Source organism: Dromiciops gliroides, chromosome 6, assembly GCF_019393635.1.
Source record: "Dromiciops gliroides isolate mDroGli1 chromosome 6, mDroGli1.pri, whole genome shotgun sequence".
NCBI classification, from domain to species: Eukaryota; Metazoa; Chordata; class Mammalia; order Microbiotheria; family Microbiotheriidae; genus Dromiciops; species Dromiciops gliroides.
This window is the reverse complement of record NC_057866.1, coordinates 252,133,816-252,155,771: the sequence shown is the minus strand read 5'-3', so window position 1 is coordinate 252,155,771 and position 21,956 is coordinate 252,133,816. Positions and strand designations below refer to the sequence as shown.

The following is a 21,956-nucleotide window of genomic DNA, read 5'->3' as shown; positions in this document are numbered from 1 at the left end:
CCTCCTCTTTGTTTATACGACTTAAGTCCTTTCTTTTTTTTTTTTTTTAAAGTGAGGCAATTGGGGTTAAGTGACTTGCCCAGGGTCCCACAGCTAGTAAGTGTTAAGTGTCTGAGGCGGGATTTGAACTCAGGTCCTCCTGACTCAGGGCCGGTGCTCTATCCACTGCACCACCTAGCTTCCCCTTAAGTCCTTTCTTAATAAACGTTTCCTCTCCTGTAGACGGCGATAGCACGTGTGGAGTATTGTAGTAGGATTTCTTTTCAGGTAGGACTGTAAGTGGATGATTGTTGAGTCTCTTCTAACTGTTAAATTTGGTTCCATAATTTGTCAGCTGAAGTCCCACTTTTTGTAAGACGCTTTTTTCCAGTTCTTAATCCTAATGGCTCGCCTCTGGGACTACTCCTAATTCGGCTCAGACACTTGACACTTACTAGCTGTGTGACCCCTGGGCAAAGTCACTTAACCTTCATTGCCCTGCCAAAAATAAAATAAAATAAAAAATAAGAATAGGCACTCTCTTTTACCCTTATTCCTATTCCTAGTGCTTATCACAGTTGGACAGAGTAAGGATTTACTAAATGCCCATTGACTGACTGGTAATCCCATTTCATTCCTATAAAGACCATACCTTATTATACTTTCCTCTCCTCTTTTCCCTACTTGTCTACAAGGAGCAGAAATGATCCTGCTTTTGAAAAATTGTAGCTCAGCCTTGGTAGTGGTCCACAGAGCTATGCAAACTGCTTGAATCACTTTCCCTCCATTTCATAAAATGTGTCACATGTTGATCTGGCAAGTTGATCAAGTGAAATAAGGACAGCCAATGGATGAACTGAGGCTTTGGGGCACTATGTGTGGCTACTCTGGATTTGAATGAAAGAAAATTGACAATCCAGCTTAAGTCTGTATTGACCTTCCAATTAGAAATAGAGTTTAAGGCAACTTGAAGAAAAACATGGAAGGGGAAGAAATCTTGCAGAATATAAGCAAAAGATGACAATGTTAAGAGATAAGGGATTTCTATACAGGGACAAAGCAACTGAACTTTAAGGAGTAGTAGAGAGAAAGTTCCAAATCATAGTTTGCCCCAGAACAACATGGTAAATTCAAAAAACCTGAACCTCTTAATGTTTATAATAACAAACAAAATGCCTAGCAATTTCTGGAATATACTCAACAATGTTGTCAAGTAAGAAATGCAAAGATTATGTTCAGGAGCCAAACAAAAACATGCTCTTTTTCACACTCCAAAAGGCAAAGCAGTTCATGTTAATATTTTCAATGTAAAAACACATTTTATAAGTGGCCAAAGGAAAGGATCATTAAATGCAAAGTGATGAAAACTCAAATAACACAAGATTATTTCAGAAATTTTAGAAGGTAAAGGAATACTACATTACCCAAAGCAGTGAGCTCAGGCTACAATTCACAATAGCAGAAACTGGAAAACTTGATCTTAATTGTCAGTTTAAAAAACCTTCAGGAGAAATAGAAGAAAAGCATTTGAGGCATTTCTGAAAGAAAAACTCGACATGAGAAGAATTTTCAACTTTTGAACACTCTAAATACCTAAACAGAAGGAAAGTTAAATGAGTACACCTCCTAAGGAAAATGTAATTAATGAAATCAGTTACCTTATGTGGGCAAAGGGAGGTAAGAAGATGGGTGGGCAGGAAGAAGAGGGTTTGAGACAGAAAGAGGGTTGAGACAGAGGAAAGAGAGAGAACTCATTTATTCATTCTTTCATTCATTCATTCATTTGGTTTTGGGGGTGAGGTAATTGGGGTTAAGTGGACTTGCCCAGGGTCACACAGCTAGTAAGTGTCAAGTGTCTGATGCAGATTTGAACTCAGGACCCTCCTGACTCCAGGGCTGATGCTCTATCCACTGTGCCACCTAGCTGCCCCAAGAATTTATTTTTAAAAGAGTCATAACTGGATGTACAAACAGAAAGGATGCAAACAAGTAAAAATTGGGGCCAAACTATAGTAAAACAAAAATAAACCACTGTTTACTAAACACCATGATCCCTCGTTATTAAATCAGCATATTTTTATCAATTTATTACAAAATTGCACCAAATAGCATAGCATCTAAGTTCATAATGGAAAAGTTAACTGAAGAGGAAAAAAAATATATAGATTCTAACAGTTATAGGAGACTTTAATGTATCTCTTTTTAGAAATGGATAGATCCAACAAAAAAAATAAAATGGTAAATTTATACCTGGACAAACTTTTGGAAATTTTAAAGTTAAAAGACTGATTATGTTTTCTAAATGGAAACTTTAAAGACTATACATATTTCTAAGTACAAGATGGCACCTTTACTAAAGTGGATCTTATACAGGAAAATTACAAGTTAATGTTTAAAAAATCAGAAATGTTTACCTTATCCTTTATATACATAACTCCATAGTTATAGTAATTAATACAGGAAGCTCCAGCAGAGGACATATTCCTAAATAGAGGCTTAATCATTTTCAGTCAATTAACTCAAGAACCATTTTATTTAGAAACTACTTTATGCCGAATACTATGCTAGATATTGGGTAATATAAATACAAAAAATGAATCTATCCCTACATGAACTAACATTCTAATGAAGTAGACAGCAAGTACATCTATTAGTGTATTATTACGTGTGTGTACATACAGATACATGTATATTACATATATATATTTTATAAGTAGAAAGAAAAATAAACATGAATAGAAAGTATTTGAATAAAAGTTGTTTGAAACAGGAGGGCAGTGGCATTTGTGGGAATCAGGAAAAGAGTCCTGTAGAAAGTGGTGCTTGAATGAAGAGCGAGATTCTATGATGTGAAAGTTGAGGGGACTGCATTCAAGGTATTTGGAGTTTACCAAACAAAAGCTTAGAGATGGATTGATAAAGGCAGTTCTTCTGGATCACATCCTACTAGAGGGACAGTAATGTCCAGTGAGGTTAGAGAGATATGTTGTACTAAATTGTGAAGAAACTGAAAAACTCCTTGCCATGGTGACCCACTTCTTTGCTGCCTACTCTTTGGATACGGAGGGCTGGCAGATCTCTTGGGCTTCCAGGTGCTCAGCTTCTTTAGAATGGGTTAATCAGGTGTCTCTGATCAGTATGACACAATATAGTGAGTCCTTGGTAAAGGATTGATCATTGAGTTGCCTAAGCAGGGTTGAACTGACTTAAGTCAGAAGCAGATCAAATTTCCGACACTGGTCAGTAGTACTATAAGGTCCATGACTGGCTGCTGGCTGCACTTGAAGTATAGGGGGGACAGGGACAAATAGGGAAGCACTAGAGTTGATTGAGTAGGGAAGTGAGTTTGTCACATGTGCTTAAAGAAAATTTCTTTGGCTGCAGTCATATGTGAGATGGATTGGAGTGATGTGAGACATGAATCAGGGAGACCAATTAGGAGAATGTTGCAATAATCTGCCCAAAAGGTAGATAGGTGCATTAAGGTGGTAGCTATGTGAGTTCACAGGTGTTGGTTGTAAGATGTTTTGTAGAAGTAGAAAGAGCAAGATTTAGGAACTGATTGGCTATGGGAATGACAGAGTAAGGCAGTGGAACTGGGAGACAAGAAAGATGGTGGTGCCTCTGACAGAAACACTGAAATTTGGAGAAAAAGGTTGGGTTAGAGCTGAGCTTCATTTGTCTCTGTGACATCCAGTTTGAAACATCCAATAGGTAATTAGTGAATCAGGACTGAAACTCACAGGAGACAGTGGAGATGAGAATATAGATCTGTGAGTTGTCTGCGTAGAGATGATTAAATGCATGAGAGCAGGTTTGGTTATTGAGAGAAAAAATGAAGAACCATTGTTCTTAACCTTTGTGTCATGGACCCCTTAGCCAGTCTAGTAAAAGCTATGGACCCCTTCTCAGAATAATGTTTAAAATGAATTTTAAAAATTTAAATGAATAGCATTGCAGAGAGAAGGCCCTTATATTGATATAGTTATCAGAATGTTGTTTTTTTAAAGTGCATGGACTGCAGGTGAAGAACCCCTAATACAGAGAAAGAATAAAAGGCCTAGAACTGAATATTTAGTGACATCGACAGTTTTGGCCTACAATAAATAGGCCAAAAAAGAAAATATGGAAATAATAAATAACTGATAAGAAAAGAATGCTGCTGAGACAAGATGCAAAAATTTCCGAAGATTATATCTTTGAACTTAAATATTAAAATGGAAAAAAGAATGGTAACTGAATAAGCAATTAAAAATTTAAAAACAATAAACCCATAGTTAACACAGGAGAAAAATCTTGAAAATCGGAGTAGAAAAAATAAGTTAGAAACCTAAAATACTATAGAAGTGATAAAAATTTTAAAAGTAGTTTCTTTGAAAAGTATTACAAAATTGATAATGCACTTGCCATCCTGATTTAAAGGAGGCAAATCAGATTGACAAAGTAAATAATGCATGAGATAAAATAAACAGAAGAAATTAAAGAACATTTGTCACAATCTCAATAGTTATTTGCTAGCAAAAGAGAAAATTGTAATGAAATAGATGATTATGTACAAAAGTGATAGGATTTGGTAATGGTCATTCTTAGGTGAAGATCGTTGCTGCAGCTTGGTACTTTCTCTTCAAGTCTTAGAGATTTGTCTAGGCCACTAAGAGTTTAAGTGACTTACTCAGGACCAAGCTGGTGTGAATTAAAGGTTAGACTTGAAACTTAGGTTTTCCTTTCCTGCCTTCGAGGAAAGCTTTTCGTGTCTACCACACCACTATATCTTGCTTTGTGCAAAAATATGAAACCTATTCAGATTAATAATGTTATCAAATTAGAAATCTTAATCTTATTTCAGAAAAGGAAATGGAAATATCTGTAAAGAAACTCAAAGTGGGTAGGGAGAGGCTTTGTCAAGATGTGTTTACAGGAGAATTCCATCTAATTTTTAAAGGTTGATTAATATCTATTCTTAACAAGTTATTCTCAAAACTGCGAAAAACACCTTACTAGGTTCCTTTTATCATACATTGTCCTAATATGTAAACCAAGGAAAGATAAAATAAAGAGAAAGGACTGTGGATCAATATAATTAATGAATATTGGGAAAATGTATATCAAATACTGGTTTAAAAATATTTGTCCTTAAAAAAATTCCCTATTCATGAATGGTTCAAAATTAGAGAAACAACCTAATTAATTAACAATGAAAACATTCAGAATCCCATTATTATATTAATAGATAAAAGACATTTGGCAAAATATAACATTTATTTTTACTAAATGACTCAAAAATCATAGATATAGAAAGATGATTGTAATAAGATTTTTTTTAAAAGTATCTAATACCATAAACTTTCTTCGTATGCAATGGGTAGGTAACACTAGAAGGTTTCTCAGTTTATAAAAGAGTAAATCAAGAACACATCCCTTCTTCTTTGTTATTTCATATATATCTCTCCATACATTTGGCTGAATCAGAACATCTGACTTTGACCAGATGAAACTGGATTGAGCTAACTGTTGGATTTTGTGTCTTATGCACCTGTTTCATTGCTCTCTTCTGTTGTGTTTTTAATTCTGTTGTTCTTAAGAATGGAAATTACTCCAAGCAAATATACAAAAGTTGTAGCTCTTAAAGAATACACTACAATGACTGGTAGATCTTGCAACAGCTGTTGATGTCGGGAAATGTTTTAAGGATCATTCAAGTCCACAGTGAAACAGGATCCGTCCCATTGAAGCCCAAAGGAAAGTATGGTTGAAAATGAAGAACAATGCTAAGAAGTGACCAACTATTGTTTCAGGACGGCCTAAGAACCAGCAAAGAACTTCAGACGGACGAGAAATGGAAGTGTCTGTTTGTTGATCCTTCTACATTGTGACATGGGCTTCTTGAAGTCTGACAAAACAAGACCAGCAAAAACAACAGCTAATTTTCTATGAAGAAAAAAAGTCATATCATGGGCAAGATATATAAACTCTGGAATACTAATGGTTGCAAAACATTTTACTGATGAAATTCACTTTTTCATTCAAGACTTTGCCAAAACTAGGTCAAAAAATAAATCCAGGTGAGCCTATAAGAACTAGGCATTTTCTTCAGACTGTGTTTTGTATCGTTGTTGTTGTTGTTATTGTCTTAAACGTTTAGTTCTCCTTGGAATTCCTGTCTCCATTGAATGATGAACTCTGATGAATAGGTGGATATACTGAGAAGCATGATTGTTCTGGAATTACAGAAATTCCCCCCAAAATGGAACTGCTTTAGTATGATATTAAACTATCTCACACAGCATGAAAAGTTAAGAATTTGACCCAAGATAGTAATAAGAATGATTTAATGGCCTTGGAAATTGTGTGATTGTGCTTCATTGAAAACCTATGTGCAATAATCAAGGCTAGTCTTAGGAAAATAGGCAATTCTTCAAAAGTACTTTTTTTTTTGGTGAGGCAATTGGGGTTAAGTGACTTGTCCAGGGTCACAGAGCTAGTAAGTATCAAGTGTCTGAGGCCGGATTTGAACTCAGGCACTCCTGACTCCATGGCTGGTGCTCTATTCACTGCGCCACCTAGCTGCCCCAAAAGGTACACTTTTAAAAGTGTAGTGTGTGTGTGTGTGTGTGTGTGTGTGTGTGTGTGTGTGTGTGTATTTAATGAAGAATTAAAGATTATCTTCTGGAATCTTTAACTTAATATCAAATCACATGTAAAGTAAGTGATTACAGCAAAAGGGAATAAGCACGTTGTACTTTTCAAAATTAAAATTTTTTTTTAAAGTTCCAAGTTTTGTTGTATATCAATTAATTTAATTTTGCCTCAAGTAAATTTTAATAAAAACCACTGTACCTATAAAAAATATTCCTTAATGAAAAGAATTATTGGAAAAATTGAAGCAGTCTGGTAGAAATTAGTTTTAGACCAACATTTTTAAAACTATAGTGAACTTAACATTGATATAGGATCTGAATGTTAAAGGTCATACTATAAAAAAAAATTTAAATGAGTCAGATCAAATATCTTTCATAGCTATAGCTACAGATTAAATTATTTTTTTTAATTATTTTTATATCCTTTATTTTTAAATCACCTTCACATCCCTTCCTCATTCCTATTCACAGAAAGTCACCCCTCATCACAAAAATTAAAAAGAAATGGGACAGGAAGGAACAGCTAGGTGGCGCAGTGGATAAAGAACTGGCCCTGGATTCAGGAAGGACCTGAGTTCAAATCCGGCCTCAGACACTTGACACTACCAGCTATGTGACCCTGGGCAAATCACAACCCTCATTGCCCTGCCAAAAAGAAAGAAAGAATGAATGAAAGAAGGCAGGAAGGGGGAAGTTCAACAATATCAACTAACTCCTCACCTTGGTTGACGTGTACAAATTCCAATCAATAATCCAGCCAGCATTTATTAGTTCCCAAGCATTGCAAAAAGTTTTTTTTAATCATCAGTATACCAGTATTTGTATAGTCTTGCCAATGATATGAATTTTTTTTCCATAGAAACAGCATTTTCTTAACTTTTATCTTTGTCAAAGCTTGGCAGTCAGTTATTTAATTTTCAGTTTTGTTCTTTCCATTTACATTCTTGTAATCAAATATATTGTTTTCTAATATCTACTTATTTCACACTATATCAGTTCATATGTGTCTTTCTAGCATCCTCTAAATCTTGCTTTCATGATTTCTTATGACACAATATTTGTTCAGCAAGGCAATGCTACAGTGGTGGCCATCATTTTTGTCTTTCATTCTTTGCAAAAACAGAAAGTGTTGTTGCAAATAGTTTCATACATTTGGGTCCTTTTTTTTTTGGGGGGGGGGTGAAGTCTTAAGGGATACATATTATGAAAACATATAATTTTGATTACATTCTCTCAAATACTACACTCTGGGGAAGCTAGGTGGCGCAGTGGAATAAAGCACTGGCCCTGGATTCAGGAGGACCTGAATTCAAATTCAGTTTAAAAAACACTTGACACTTACTAGCTGTGTGACCTCAGACACTTGATACAAGCTATGTGACCCTGGGAAAGTTACTTAACCCTCATTGCCCCCCATATATATATATATATATATATATATATATATATATATATATATATATATATATATATATATATATATATATATATATATATATATATATATATATATACACACACACACACTCTGCTCTCATTGTTTTGTGAGTTCTCTCCATTTTATATCACAAGCTTTCCATGCCTGCACATCTTGTCTAACTTTTGTCCATGTTTATTCCAAAAATTGCTATAGGACCTTTTCTCTTTTTCCTTGCTAGAGCTCTCACTAGCCACTTGTCATCCATTATTTTTGCAATTTTGATTATTTAAAGTTGAAAAACTTTTGGAAAAAATAATGCAATTGGGTAAGAACAAGTAAGTTGTTGACTTGGAAAAATTTTAGTATAACATTTTTCTGATATGGGTCAGATATCAGAGCTATACAGGCAACTAACAGAAATATATACTAAAGGCCATTCCCCAATTGATAAATGGTCAAGGAATATAAACAGTTTTCAAAAGAAGGATTACAAACTATTAACAAATGTATGAAAGAGTATTTCAAATGGCTCATAATAATAGGAATGCAAATTAAAATAACTTACATCTATTATATCATTGTACCAAAGATGAGAGAATATTGGAATACCCAATGTTGGGTTGGAGAGGTTACAGAAAGATATTCATATTAATATACTATTGTCTAGATGAAAGTTGTCTGGCCATTCTGAAAGAAATCTCGAATTACCTCAGAAACTTATGAAAATGTCCACATTAGGCATATGCTACACAGAGTACTTAAATAAAAGTCCTCAGACACACAGAACTACTTAGAGCAGCAACACTTTTTTATAATAATAATGACATCCACTGACAAAGATGTGGTCCATGAATATAAAGGAGTATTACTGTGCTCCAAGAAATGATTAGAGAGAAAAATGGAAGCCTTACATGAAGTGATGCAGGAAAGCAGTATACATAGTGTTTATATGAATGTAACTATCACAGTATTATAGCCAAGCTTTGTTCCAAAGGGAAGATAGGAGAAATCACTTTGCTTCTTTCAGAGGTGGGGGCTGAGGGGTGGGGGTGAAGGGTCTATGAGAATGAAGCATTATTGGTAATATCATAATTTTTGGTATATTCATTAGTTTTACTAAACTGTTTCTCTCCCTTTCCCTCTCCTTCTACTTCTTCCCTCCTACCTCCTACCTCTTCCCTCCTCTCTCCTCTTTCTCTCTCTCTCCCCTCCTCCCCATAATAATAAGGGATGGCTCCTTTGGGAAGCCAGCAGGGGAGGTAAGCATTGGGAAATATAAATAATGGAAAAAGAAACAATAAAAATAAAATGCCTTTTATGCAAAGTTATTGAAAAGCCAGAGACAGATTTTTACTTATAGGAAGCAGTAGCAGATAGATTATCCTAGTGTTCACCAAACTGAATTGATGTGACTGATCCTGATTAAAGGGCAAGGTATAGCCTCAGAATCCCAAGTACTCAGAAATGTAAAGACTGTCTCAAACCCTCCACAGGATAACTAAAATAAGAATCGACTGTGCATTGTCACAGCATTCAGAGGACTGCTCTAACACACCCAGTGCATAAGAGCATTTCCACCTCAGTCATCTAACAGTAAAGATAATTGTTGGATTATTGTCCTGTTTTTCTAGACAAGCTGTGTACGCTATTAGCCTTTCAGTCCTACTTTAGTGTGTAGCCATGGTTGCATGTGCTCAAATCCACTCCTCTTCCCCCTCTTCCCTGTCTCCATTGGAGATACCGCCTAATTCTAATTGTCCTGGTTTAAAACTTTGGTGTTTAATTAGGAATACTTAATTCCTCATTCTCCCTCATCCAGAATATTTATTGAGGTGCCAAATTACCTTGTTTCTATATGCCTAATATCTTTCATTTCTGTCCCTTTTTCTATACTCTTAGGGTGACAGCCTAGTTCAGGCCCCCAGCAGCCTCTCAACAGGACTATTGCAGTATTCTTCTAATTGGTCTTCCTGCCTCAAGTCTCTTTTCCTCTTCAATTTCTCTTCTTCATAGTTGCCAAAGTCATTTTTCCTAAAGTTCATGCCTGACTATGTCAGCTCTCTATTCATTAAACTCATTGCTTCTTGGATCAAATATGCACTACTCTGTTAAGCTTTTTAAAAGTTTTCATTTTTTAAAAAGTTTTCATTAATGTTATTTGGTTTTTACATCACTATATTTTTCCTCATTATCCTTCTCCCTCCCACTCCCAGAGAGCCATCTCATATAACAATATTTTTAAGGGGAAAAAGAGAGGTGGGGGAAAGAAAAAATTAGCATAACTGATCAATCCATTTAAAAAATCCTAAAAATATGTTCAATGAACTATATTTGTGGACCTGCTCCACCTCTGAAAGGGATGTAGTGGGGGTGTTTTCTATAGTTCTCATTTGAAGCCATTCCTGGTGATGTATGATTGATTTGGAGGTTGTGGGGAGCTAGCCTTTCCACTTACATTGTGTAGTCATTTTGTATGTTGTTGTTTTGGCTCTGCCTTCTTTACACCAGTTTATATAGTTTTTTTCTGTGCTTCTTTGTGTTTATTACAATTGGTTATTTCTTACAATACAGTGTTATTCCATTATATTCATGTGCCATGTTTGTTTTTTTTTTACCATTCCTCAATAAATGGGCATCTACTTTGTTACTTTATTTCCTTTTTATTTTTTGCTACAAAGTAATGGTTTAAATATTTTGGTGTATATGGGCATGTTTATCTCATCTTCTGGACATTTTAGGCACTTATTTGCATTAATTCCAAATTGCTTTCCAAAATGTTTGTACTGATTCCTAGCTCTGTCAAAAACATATTTGTATGCCTATTTTTCCACAACCCCCCAATACTGACCATCCCTGTCTTTTGTTGTCTTTGACAGTTTGCAGGGTATGAGGTGAAATCTCAGAGTTGATTTGACCTGAATTTCTCTTATTAGGGACTGGGGAGAATTCTTTCATATGATTGTTAGTAGTTGGAAGTTCTCTCAAGAATATTTTGTTCATATCCTTTGACATCTTATCTATTGGGGAATGGTATTTGGTAGTTTTTTAAATGCAAAAGATATCTTTGTGTCCTATATAAATAAATGTGTGGGTATTGGATACCAAACTCTCAACAGATAAATTTTATATAGTTTTTTCCCATTCAACTGTTTCCCTTCTTATTGTAAGTGTATTAATTTTTTGTTTGTGTAGAAACTTTTTCACTTTCATGTAAGCCAAGTTATCTCTTTAAACTTTTGTAATTGTTTCTATCCTCCTTTGGTTAATAGGTGATGATCTGCTTCTCTGCTAATTTTTTTATAGTATGACATTTAATGTTAAGATCACATATCATGGGGCAGCTAGGTGGCACAGTAGATAAAGCACTGGCCCTGGATTCAGGAAGACCTGAGTTTGAATCTGGCCTCAGATACTTACTAGCTATGTGACCCTGGGCAAGTCACTTAACCCTCATTGTCCGGCCTGTTGCCCCCCGCCCCCGCCAAAGATCACATATCCATTTAGAATATATTGTGGAATATGGCATAAGTTATTAGCCTAAGCTTAATTTATGGCAGACTCTTTCCCAGTTTTTATCAAATAGGGAGTTCTTTGCTAAGTAATTTGTGTTTCCTAGTTTGTTGAATAAGGTATTGAGTTTCATTGTTTCTTACTCTCTTCTCTAGTCTGTTTTCTTCTTCTACCTGGTTTGATGACTGCTGTTTTATAATATAAATTGAGGTCTAGAAATGCTATCAACCCTTTCATCCTACCTCTTCTCATTATTTTCCTTGATATCTGAGCACGTAACATTTTTCTGTCTTTCTAAATTGACCTCTTTTTCTTTACAGTATAATTTTAATTTCTAATTGGATATATCCAAGTATTTTGTGTGTTTTGACAGATTGGTCCCTAGATACTTTATTTACTTTGTATTTTTTGAAATGCATTTTATTGCTCTTTTGTTTTTAACTCATCTGTATTTCCTAGTACATACATTCCCCTCCTTGACATATATGGTATTTTGTAGCTATTTGGAATGGAGTTTATCTTTCTGTTATTACTTCTTAGATTTTGCAATTTTTCTGTAGAAATGCTGTTGATTTTTTAGTATACCTATTGTAATATTCCCATTTCCATTTATAGAATGTCTTACTTCCCCCATGGCAACAGATTTCAGTGAGAGACCTTCTCCCGGCACCAAAACCAAATTCCCCTCCTTTCCCCTCTCCCCCCTCCCCCCATATACTTTTTGTCTCACCCATTCTCCTGCAGGTCTTCTTCTTGAGAAATAACAGAAGTAATTTTCCCTTCCATTTTTAATCCTTGTCTTGATTATGGTGTGTCACATATTCCCCTCTATTTTCTTCCTTCCTTCTCCCCTTTTATGTGCCCTCTGAACCAACAAAGACATTGATTCACCTGTTGCCAAGTATTGGGAGGTTTAATGCACCATATTTCAAGCCTGTTTCTCCACTATTACTTCTTCTGTTTCATTTTTACTTTTCACCTTTGGGAAAGGGTAAAAATATATCACACTTATTTGTGTCCTGTTGGAAAAAATTCTTGATGTTCTCAGTATTTTGTTGTTGTTGCTGTTAACTCAATAGATGTCTTTCTCTTTTTGTTTTTTACTTTCCCTTTTTCCTTCCTCTGGGGTAATTGATTTCATCATCTGTGCCTTCTTTGGACACTGTATTTGTTTACTCTTCTTGTATTTTTGTTGTCTGGGGTGTTTGCAAGGAAAACAATTTGTTTGGCTTTCTTTATAAAAATGCTTCAAAAACTTCTTTTAAAAAAAATTTAACTCATTGCTTTTTGTAGCACATTCTTTCCCATGGCTTCTCATGGGTCCTGAATAGTCATTAGTTTTTTTGAATTTCCTTTCCTTTATATCTAAAAGTCTTTCTCTTGGTCACTTAGAGAATTTGTTTTTTGCGTTTAGAATTATTCAATTTAACCACTATATTTCTTGGAGTCTGTAGCATAGAATTTTTTTTTTTCAGGAAGCAATCTGTAGGGGTTTTTTTTGGAGGGGGGAATATTTTGTGTTCTGTGTTTAGAGCTTCTGAATAATTTTTTCATACTGTTCCTTGCATCTTGGTGTTCAGGGTTTTTGACTTTTTATGTTCTTCTGGGAGACCAGTGATCAATATATTTTGCTTGTATGCATCATGTTTTCTTTTAATATTACTGGTTTTCGCTCTTCTTCTAGTTTGACCTTCACTTTTCTGTATTGCATTTCTGATCAGTTTCTTTGGGGGGGGGTATATTTTTTTTCTCTTTGGTGATATGTACGACTGTGGACTTAAGGTTTTCTATTCTGCCAATTATTTTTTTCTGTGCATGCCAAAACATTTGCTTTTGCAGTTCTTTACAATATTTAATCACATCTATCTGGATTAGTTTAACTGAACCTGAGGCTATATTCTCTCCAAGGTCTTTAACTGGATTTTCTTCCTCCCATGGTCTTTGGTCATTTGAGTCTCTCTTCCTTCTATTCCCCAATCCTTTCACTTGATTGAGAGTTTTCTGTCTAGACCTGAAAGCTCTCTCAGGCTCCTCCCATGCTGGGGTGTTCCCAGTTTGTCATCCTCCATCTCTACCCCAGGGGGCCTGTGAGGGAACAGAAGGAGATCCTGGCCCTTTCCCCAGGCTTAGAGGAGTTCCACACATGCTGTGTCCTGCTCTAGTTTTCTCCCTCCCTCAGGTCTCTGGCCGTTCTGTTGCAGCAAAGTCTTTTGGCCTTGTGGCCAGAAGCACTTTGGTTGTCCACACCCCAAGGAACTAGGTCGACAGTCTTTTTGTCCTTGGGACAAAACCATCAATTGGCTTGTGTTGCTGGTGACTGGGTTTGGGTGGGGGAGGTATTTGTGGGTGGGGATTTTCATTTCATTGAGGTTCTTGCTCCAGACTGTGACTGAAGCTGAAATGGTTTTTGTCCCCTGCCTCTGAGTCCTATTTTGTATTGATTTCAAAACTCTTAAGGAGTGTAGAAAGTGTCTGGAGTTCCATCGTGCTGGGCATGTGACTCAAAAGTGCTTCTTTGTGACTTATAAAGCCCTTCATCACGTGACCCCAAGCAGCCTTTCAGACCCTTCTCAAATTTTTTGGTCCAGCCATCCTGTCCATCCTGTTCTTCCTTCCTCTCTTCCCCTTTGCACAGCATCCTCCATGTCTTAGCAGGCACTGCCACTTCTTATCTTCTTCTTATTCTTTGTTTCAAAATTGACCTCACCCCTCCCTTATTCCCTTTGTGTATGTCCTGTCTCCCTTGATAGAATATATTATGTTCCTTGGGTGCAGTGATGACTAATTTCATTTTTCTCTTTATATCTTCAGCATAAACACAGTGCCCAACACATAGAATCATGTGCCTCACAAATGTTTTTTTCACTGATCAATGTCATCTGATATAAAAAAATATGCAGGGACACCTAAGTGGCACAGTGGATTAAGCACCGGCCCTGGATTCAGGAGGACCTGAGTTCAAATCTGGCCTTAGACACTTGACACTTATTAGCTGTGTGACCCTGGGCAAGTCACTTAACTCTCATAGCCCCACAAAACCAAAATGCCGTAGAAATGGGGGAGTTGGATATGCTTCTTGTTAGAATGAGATGCGCTGTCTCTTCAGTGCCTTCACTTGATGCCTTGTTGAACTCTTGCTTGACATCTCAGAGATTGTTCTAAGAATGTGGAGACGTCATCGTAAAGAATATTATGAAACTGGAACCAAATAAAAAGCAATAACTCCGTCTGATTTTGTGAGAATGATGTAGTGGATGCTTTTCTGTTTCTGCACCAGCATGCTTTGGACCTTCAGCTGGCCGTGGCAAACATTTTGCAATCCCTGGTGCATACAGAGAGGAACCAGCAAGTGATGTGTGAAGCCGGGCTTCACGCGCGCCTTCTGCAAAGATGCAGCTCTGCCCTGGCTGATGAGGACCACTCCCTGCACCCGCCCCTGCAGAGAATGTTTGAAAGGCTAGCTTCTCAGGCACTGGAGCCCATCGTGCTGAGGTCAGTGATGTCTCTTTTTTACATCTTCATGCTATGAATAATGACACCAATTGATAGGCTTAGGACTGGTGATGTTATTGGTATACGGTGCTCCTTCTACTGATACAGGTCGATGCCTTCCATGCAACTTAGAGTCATAGAGATTTTGCTTGTGTCACCTGTAGTTCAAATGACTTGCCCCGGGTCACACTTCCAGTATGTGTTTGATGTGGACTTGAACCCAGGTTTTCTTGTCTTTGATACCAGTTTTCCATCTGTCTCTGGGGCCAGAAGGTAGTGAAGGGAAATGCTCACCAGTTGGATGCTCATTAGCTAATGGATAAGATTTCATGTTTTCTTATTCTTTCCTTTCCCTAGTTGAACTTAATATTTGTTGGGGCCCTCCAAAGCTGAAAAGGTCTGTGAGGAAGAGCATTCTTATGGATCACACGTCCATTGGTTTGAGGATCAGCCTCACTGAGTTTGGGAAGGCCCTTTACCATGTTCACTGACTAGTGAGAAAACCTCTTGCTATAGTGACTGTCCTCCTTCCTCTATAGAAGGGTGACTGTGTTGGTAGAGAGAGAAGTTAGCTACACTAAAAAAATGAGGCTGTCATTGAAGGAATAGGATATCCTGGAATTAATTGGAGCATTTTAAAAGCAGTATCTGTTCTTTTCATTGAACATAATTTCTTTCTCTTTAAAACCCTATTTGTTGGGGGCAGCTGGTTGGGGAAGTGGATAGAGCACTGGCCCTGGATTCAGGAGGACCTGAGTTCAAATCTTGGCCTCAGTCATTTGACACATTACTAGCTGTGTGCCCTTGGGCAAGTCATTTAACCCTCATTGCCTCGCAGAAAAAAAACCCAAAAACCAACCAAACAAAAAAAACCCTATTTGGTCATACAACTCTCTCCATAGCCAACCATTGCTTTTATTTTTAATGATGGGTTAAGTGATATTCACAGACTCTTATTTTGGTGCCAGCATTAAATCTTGCTCTCTGTTCTTTTTTGTCATGGTTATTTGTGTTTTGTTTTTGCTAGCCTAATACCATTAAAGTCCAAAAATCATATTACAAACCCTAAGTCTCTAAACCTGGTGGGCCAGGTGGAAGACTTAGTGTTACACAGAAAATGCTGGATTGCAAGTGTAACGGAAGCATTTGGTCAGGACACCTTGATCATATAATTTTACCTTATCTAGTTAATGAACTTACTGCATCATCATCATATTATTAATCACCATTTATATTATATTATGCTTTAAGGTTTGCCAATTTCTTTAGCAATTTCATCTCACTTTATTCTCATAATATCCCTCTAGGTTCTATTATTATCCCCATTTTATGAATGAAGAAACTGAGGCAGTCAGAGGCTTAGTGACTTGCTCGGGGTCACCCAGCTAATAAATATCTGAAGCGGGATTTAAACTCCCATCTTCCTGACTCCAGGTGTAGTGTTCTGTACACTTGAGCCACCTAACTGCTTGTTATAGAAAGTAATGGGCAGACAAAATTATAGGATAAGGTCTTAAAATCCAAAGGAGTATCCAAGCCGTGTGACCTCTGTATGAGGTTTGAAAAACTTTTTCCATCGAGCTAGACAGAATTAGAGGGTGGCCAGCCACTGCTCCCTGGAGAGTCTTGTGAGAGTCTCTTAACAGGAGGACTCCACCGAGGTAGCACCATAATCCTGTGAGATGGTGGGGAGTCTCTTAGGAGACGCTACATCTTGTGTCTGCTTCCTTATGTCTCACAAGTCCCCACCAATGTCCTTCACTTTAATAATGAGCTAACAGAAACAGTCAGTTCAAAGCAAAGGCATTTATTGAAATAGCATCATATGAATAATGGTAATAATTCCCCATATACCTACATTCCCCAACAGTTATACACGGGACCAGTAGGAACGGTGGGCAGGCAAACAGAGTGCGGTAGTGGGCTGATGCCCAGAGAGGGAATTCAGACCTCCTGAGCTACATGGCCCCATGTTGTTACGGTGCCAGGTCATTCTGCCAGGCTCCCTGGGTGGGCTCCTCCCCACACCTCACCACCCGAGGATCTGGGCTGCTTCACTCTTTACTGATCCTCAGCATGTTCTTGAGAGCCATTTCTTGTTTTGATTCATTCCCTAGGGAAAAACATCTTGCTCCTTGCCAAGGTACCAGGAATGTGTCTCACCCTCCAGCTAGTCAGTGACTAGCTGCCCTCTTATTCTATCTAGGCTGAATAAAAAAAAGCTTCACACCTGGCAAGGGGTTCTTTTAACACCTTAACACCTCATTATTTCTGTGCCTGAATAATTTTAGTAGAACTAAGTGAGAGGGAAATCAGTTAATCAGGAGTATCTTGGTCGACTCCCCTGCCATAAATCTGTCAGTTAATAATTAAATACTTATTAAAGCACATATTTCATACCAAGTGTTCTGCTAGGCCATGAGAATATAAAGAAAGGCAGAAACACTGTGTGTCTATTTTCACAGCATCCCTATAGGAATATCTATACATATGTGTATCTTCATCTATATATCTATAATCTAGCTAACTAGCTATACCTATATGTATGCATGTGTATATGTGTGTTTACACAAATATGTGTGTATTTATGTATACATACATAGATACACGCGTGTACGCACACACACACACGACCCAGACAAAGATACATTAAGGGAAACAGAGCAGGAACTGTCAGACATGTAGGAGGGAGGAGAACTAGAAGAGAGGAGTGTCACTAAAACCTAGAGAAGAGATAGAGCGTATTTGATAGTGTTGATGAAGATGAAGATTTAGGAAGGCCATTAAATATCACAATTAAGAGAGCACTGTTGACTTTGGAGGGATAATCACAGGTGAATGCTGAGTTTGGAGACCAGATAGCCGAAGGTTTAAAAGTAAGGGAGAGGGGGGGTCTGGGATTCACAGAGAGGGATTTGCTTGTCTTGGCAAGAAGAAAGGCTGCTTCTTTGTGGGGAAATAGGATTAAAGGAGACGATTGTAGGGCAAGATATCTAAATGATGTCAGATGAGAAAGGCAGAAGATGTAGCTCTGGGGGTGGGAGGCGTACAGAGAGTGAGATGGGAGGTATGAAGAGGGAGGAACAGATTCGTAATACCTGAGGCAAGTGTAGTAGTGAACTAATTAAAGGTGCAAAAGTTTACCTTGTTACAACCATGTCCTATATGAGATCATATAACATAATTTTGTAGTGCATCCAAGTTTTTGTGCTCCTGTCAATGGCACCCAAATATAAGTGAAGTAGGTAGATGGAGGGAATAATCCAGGGCTAGGGTTTGGCAATGGGTATAGAGCTGAACTGGACTACCAAGGTGTCCAGATAGGGAAGGAAGGAAGGGCACTGTAGTCAGGGCAGAGGTGTTTGCCCAGCTGACCTATTAGAGGCTGTGATGAGCAGGGTTAGGAGATGATGAAATGACAAAAATAAAAAAAATAAAAACCTGGTTAACTATTTAAAGAAAAGAAACAAATGAATTTTTTTATGTAGACTTTTAAAAAATGAAAACCCTCAGAAGAGTTAATGGGCCATCTGTTAGTTCTATACAGAATACAAAATCCCTATACCAAAACAGTTATAAAATTATATAATTTTGGTGCAGTGGATTAGAGTGAGTGCTGGGCCTAAAGTCAGGAAGACCTGAATTCAAATCTGGCTTCACATACTTACTAGCTGTGTGACCCTGGGCAAGTCACTTAACCCTGTTTGCCTCAGTTTTCTCATCTGGAAAATGAACTGGAGAAAGGAATGGCAAACCACTCCAGTATCTTTGCCAAGAAACCCACAATTAGGGTCTAGAAGAGTTGGACACGACTGAAATGACTGAACAACAACAATTTTAACAACCATTGAAAAGGACTTTTTTGTACACAGCTATGCATACCAAAAGAAGTACTCTGAATATAGTAGAATAAAACACAACTTGAATAGGGTGCTGTGTAAGATAGCCTTTTCAAAGTACTCTGTTGTTTATAAGCAATACTTTTCATATTGAAATTTATTGTAAATTCGAAAAGTGAAAAGTGAGAAATAAAAGATGTAAAAGACTGTAAAAATATCTTCTAAAATGAAATGGAATTGTTTTCTTAAAGAAACCTATTTAGAATTAATAACAGGGGCAGCTAGGTGGCGCAGTGGATAGAGCACCAGCCCTGGAGTCAGGAGTACCTGAGTTCAAATCCGGCCTCAGACACTTAACACTTACTAGCTGTGTGACCCTGGTCAAGTCACTTAACCCCAATTGCCTCACTAAAAAAAAAAAAAAGAATTAATAACAAATATGAGAAATTCAGAGTAGTAAGCCATTTAGTAGTAGACAGGTAGGTGACACAATGGGTAGAACTCTGGGCCAGGAATCAGGAAGACTCAAATTCAAATTCTGCCTCAGATACATATTAGCTAGATGACCCAAGGCAAATCACTTAACCTCTGTCTGCCTCAGTTTCCTCAGTTGTAAAATGGGGATAATAACACCTACCTCCCAGGGTTGTTGTGAGGATTAAATGAGATACTGTTCCTAAACCCCTTAGTACAGTCACTGACACACAGTAGACAATAAGTAATTATTTCCTTCCTTATTTCAGAGAAATTTGTAGAAACTTGTATGAACTAACGTGAAGAAAGTGGAACTAAGACAAAAGTATAAACAATGCACTCATTTATGTAAAGGAAAACAAGAACAAAAGCCCTCAGAATTCAGATTAATTTAATAACTAATATTGGTTCTAAAGCATTAATAACAAAATATAAATTTCTTTTTGATAGAGAAGCACTGAACCACACATTCAGAATGATGTTTCTACTGTCAAATATTGTGGATGTTAGTCTCTTTTGAAAAACTATTCTGGGGGCAGCTAGGTGGTGCAATGGATAAAGCACTGGCCCTGGAGTCAGGAGGACCTGAGTTCAAATTCAGACACTTGACATTTACTAGCTGTGTGACCCTGGGCAAGTCATTTAACCCATATTGCCCTACAAACAAACAAACAAAGCAAAGAAACTATTCCCTTTGTGACAACAGACAGTTCTGTAGGGGTTAGAGTTATTGGAAAGTAACTGATATAAAAACATATCAATAAAACTTTAAAAGAGAAAGTGGGAGGTATGACTAACATAAGTTACATTATTTATATATTGATGTTGTGAATACCTTTTTGTTGTTGTTGTTTTTCCTGAGACTTTTACTAAAGTTACATTTAATTCTCTTTATTAGGGAATTTTTACGTTTGGCAAATCCTTTAAATTGTGGTGCCTGGGATAAAAAACTTTTAAAACAGTATCGCATCCACAAACCCAGTTCATTAAGTTATGAACCAGAGATGAGAGGTAAGTGGTATCTGAATTTTCTTTTTTACATTCTGTGTATCATTTTGTGATGAGCTCACCTTCATATGTTGAATGGCTATAATTGGTAGGTAAATACTTAAATAGATCATCTTTGTGGCATTATAGTAATAAAAGGAACCATATTTAAAAGAGATATTTACAGATAATTGAAAAATGGATATCTCAGCAATTAAATAAAAATTCTATAACATTTAAAATAATAAATTGACTTAGTCAGCTGTTCTCATTTCAGTGATATACTTAGAAATGGGTTTTTGACAAAACCCCCCCAAAAAACAACCACGACTTCCTTTAACTGTCTTAAAAATCAGCTTGAAAATACAAACACACATAATCTAGTGTTTATGATATTGAAACCTTAAGGTATGACTGCTCTGGCAATGGAATACCATTGCCTTTATGCAAGAATCTTTGAAATTCAGATTCTCAAATTAATTCTATTTTATTGGAGAATCATAGAAAAATTTTATATCTTTCTTTACCTTAGCAAAAATGTTGAAAGTTAAATGGTAAAAAACCAACAACATTAAATCAATGTTTTTAATCCCATTAGTTCTTTGAAAAGAAAGCTATAACCAGGAATACAATCTCTATTCCTCTTCTCAGTGACAGTTTTAGGGAGAATAATAGATTAGGTAATAAAACATTAGGGTTTAATCATTTCTCAACCCTTTTGTCAGTCTCAAAATCTTTAAAGGGTAAAGGTACACATAAATTTGATTTTTTCTGTCTTCAGAGAGAATCTATGTAAACATTTTTGCAGATTAAGAGAGCATAATATTTTAAATACCACATGTATAAAATTATAATGTATTAAAACTTAGTAAGTTTGGGGGCAGCTAGGTGGCGCAGTGGATGGAGCACCGGCCCTGGATTCAGGAGTACCTGAGTTCAAATCTGGCCTTATACACTTGACACTTACTAGCTGTGTGACTCTGGGCAAGTCACTTAACCCCCATTGCCCCACAAAACAAACAAACAAACAAAAAACAACTTAGTAAGTTTATAGGAAGATACAGTTGTACAGTGAAAAGAGTGCTGAAATTGGAGACAGGGCCTAGGTGAAAATCCATCCTCTACTACTCACTAGCCATGTGGCTCTGGACAAGTCACTTGGCCTTGCTGAGATTAATTTTAAAAAATAAATATTACAGCACAAAAGAGCCAAAAGCATGACTGGAGGGAAAGAAAATATCTGGAACTCAAAATTTTTAAAAATTAATGTTAATTTTGTTAACTTGTATTGGGAAATATTTAATGAAATAAAAACCTATTAAAAAAGAATTTTTTTCCTTATAGGTAGTATGACCACATCCATTGAAGGACTGGGTTCTGATAATGTGTTTAGTTTACATGAAGATAACCACTACAGGATAAGCAAGAGTTTGGTAAAATCTGCAGAAGGAACCACTGTACCCTTGACTAGAGTAAAGTGTTTAGTCTCAATGACAACCCCACATGATATCAGACTCCATGGGTCATCAGTTACTCCTGCTTTTGTTGAATTTGATACATCGCTTGAAGGATTTGGGTAAGTTCTTTATTCAAGTTCCATCATCTTTTATTTTTATT

At 36.7% G+C, this 21,956-nt stretch overlaps 1 protein-coding gene across 1 annotated transcript in view; it reads left to right on the top strand.

Annotated features, from left to right (window-relative positions):
- WDFY3 (WD repeat and FYVE domain containing 3) overlaps nucleotides 1-21,956 on the top strand; it is a 332,419-nt gene that overhangs the window by 178,730 nt on the left and 131,733 nt on the right. The window contains 3 exon segments of the mRNA XM_043973480.1: nucleotides 14,825-15,039; nucleotides 20,251-20,363; nucleotides 21,684-21,915. Of these exon segments, the coding sequence (XP_043829415.1) occupies nucleotides 14,825-15,039; nucleotides 20,251-20,363; nucleotides 21,684-21,915 (560 nt within the window).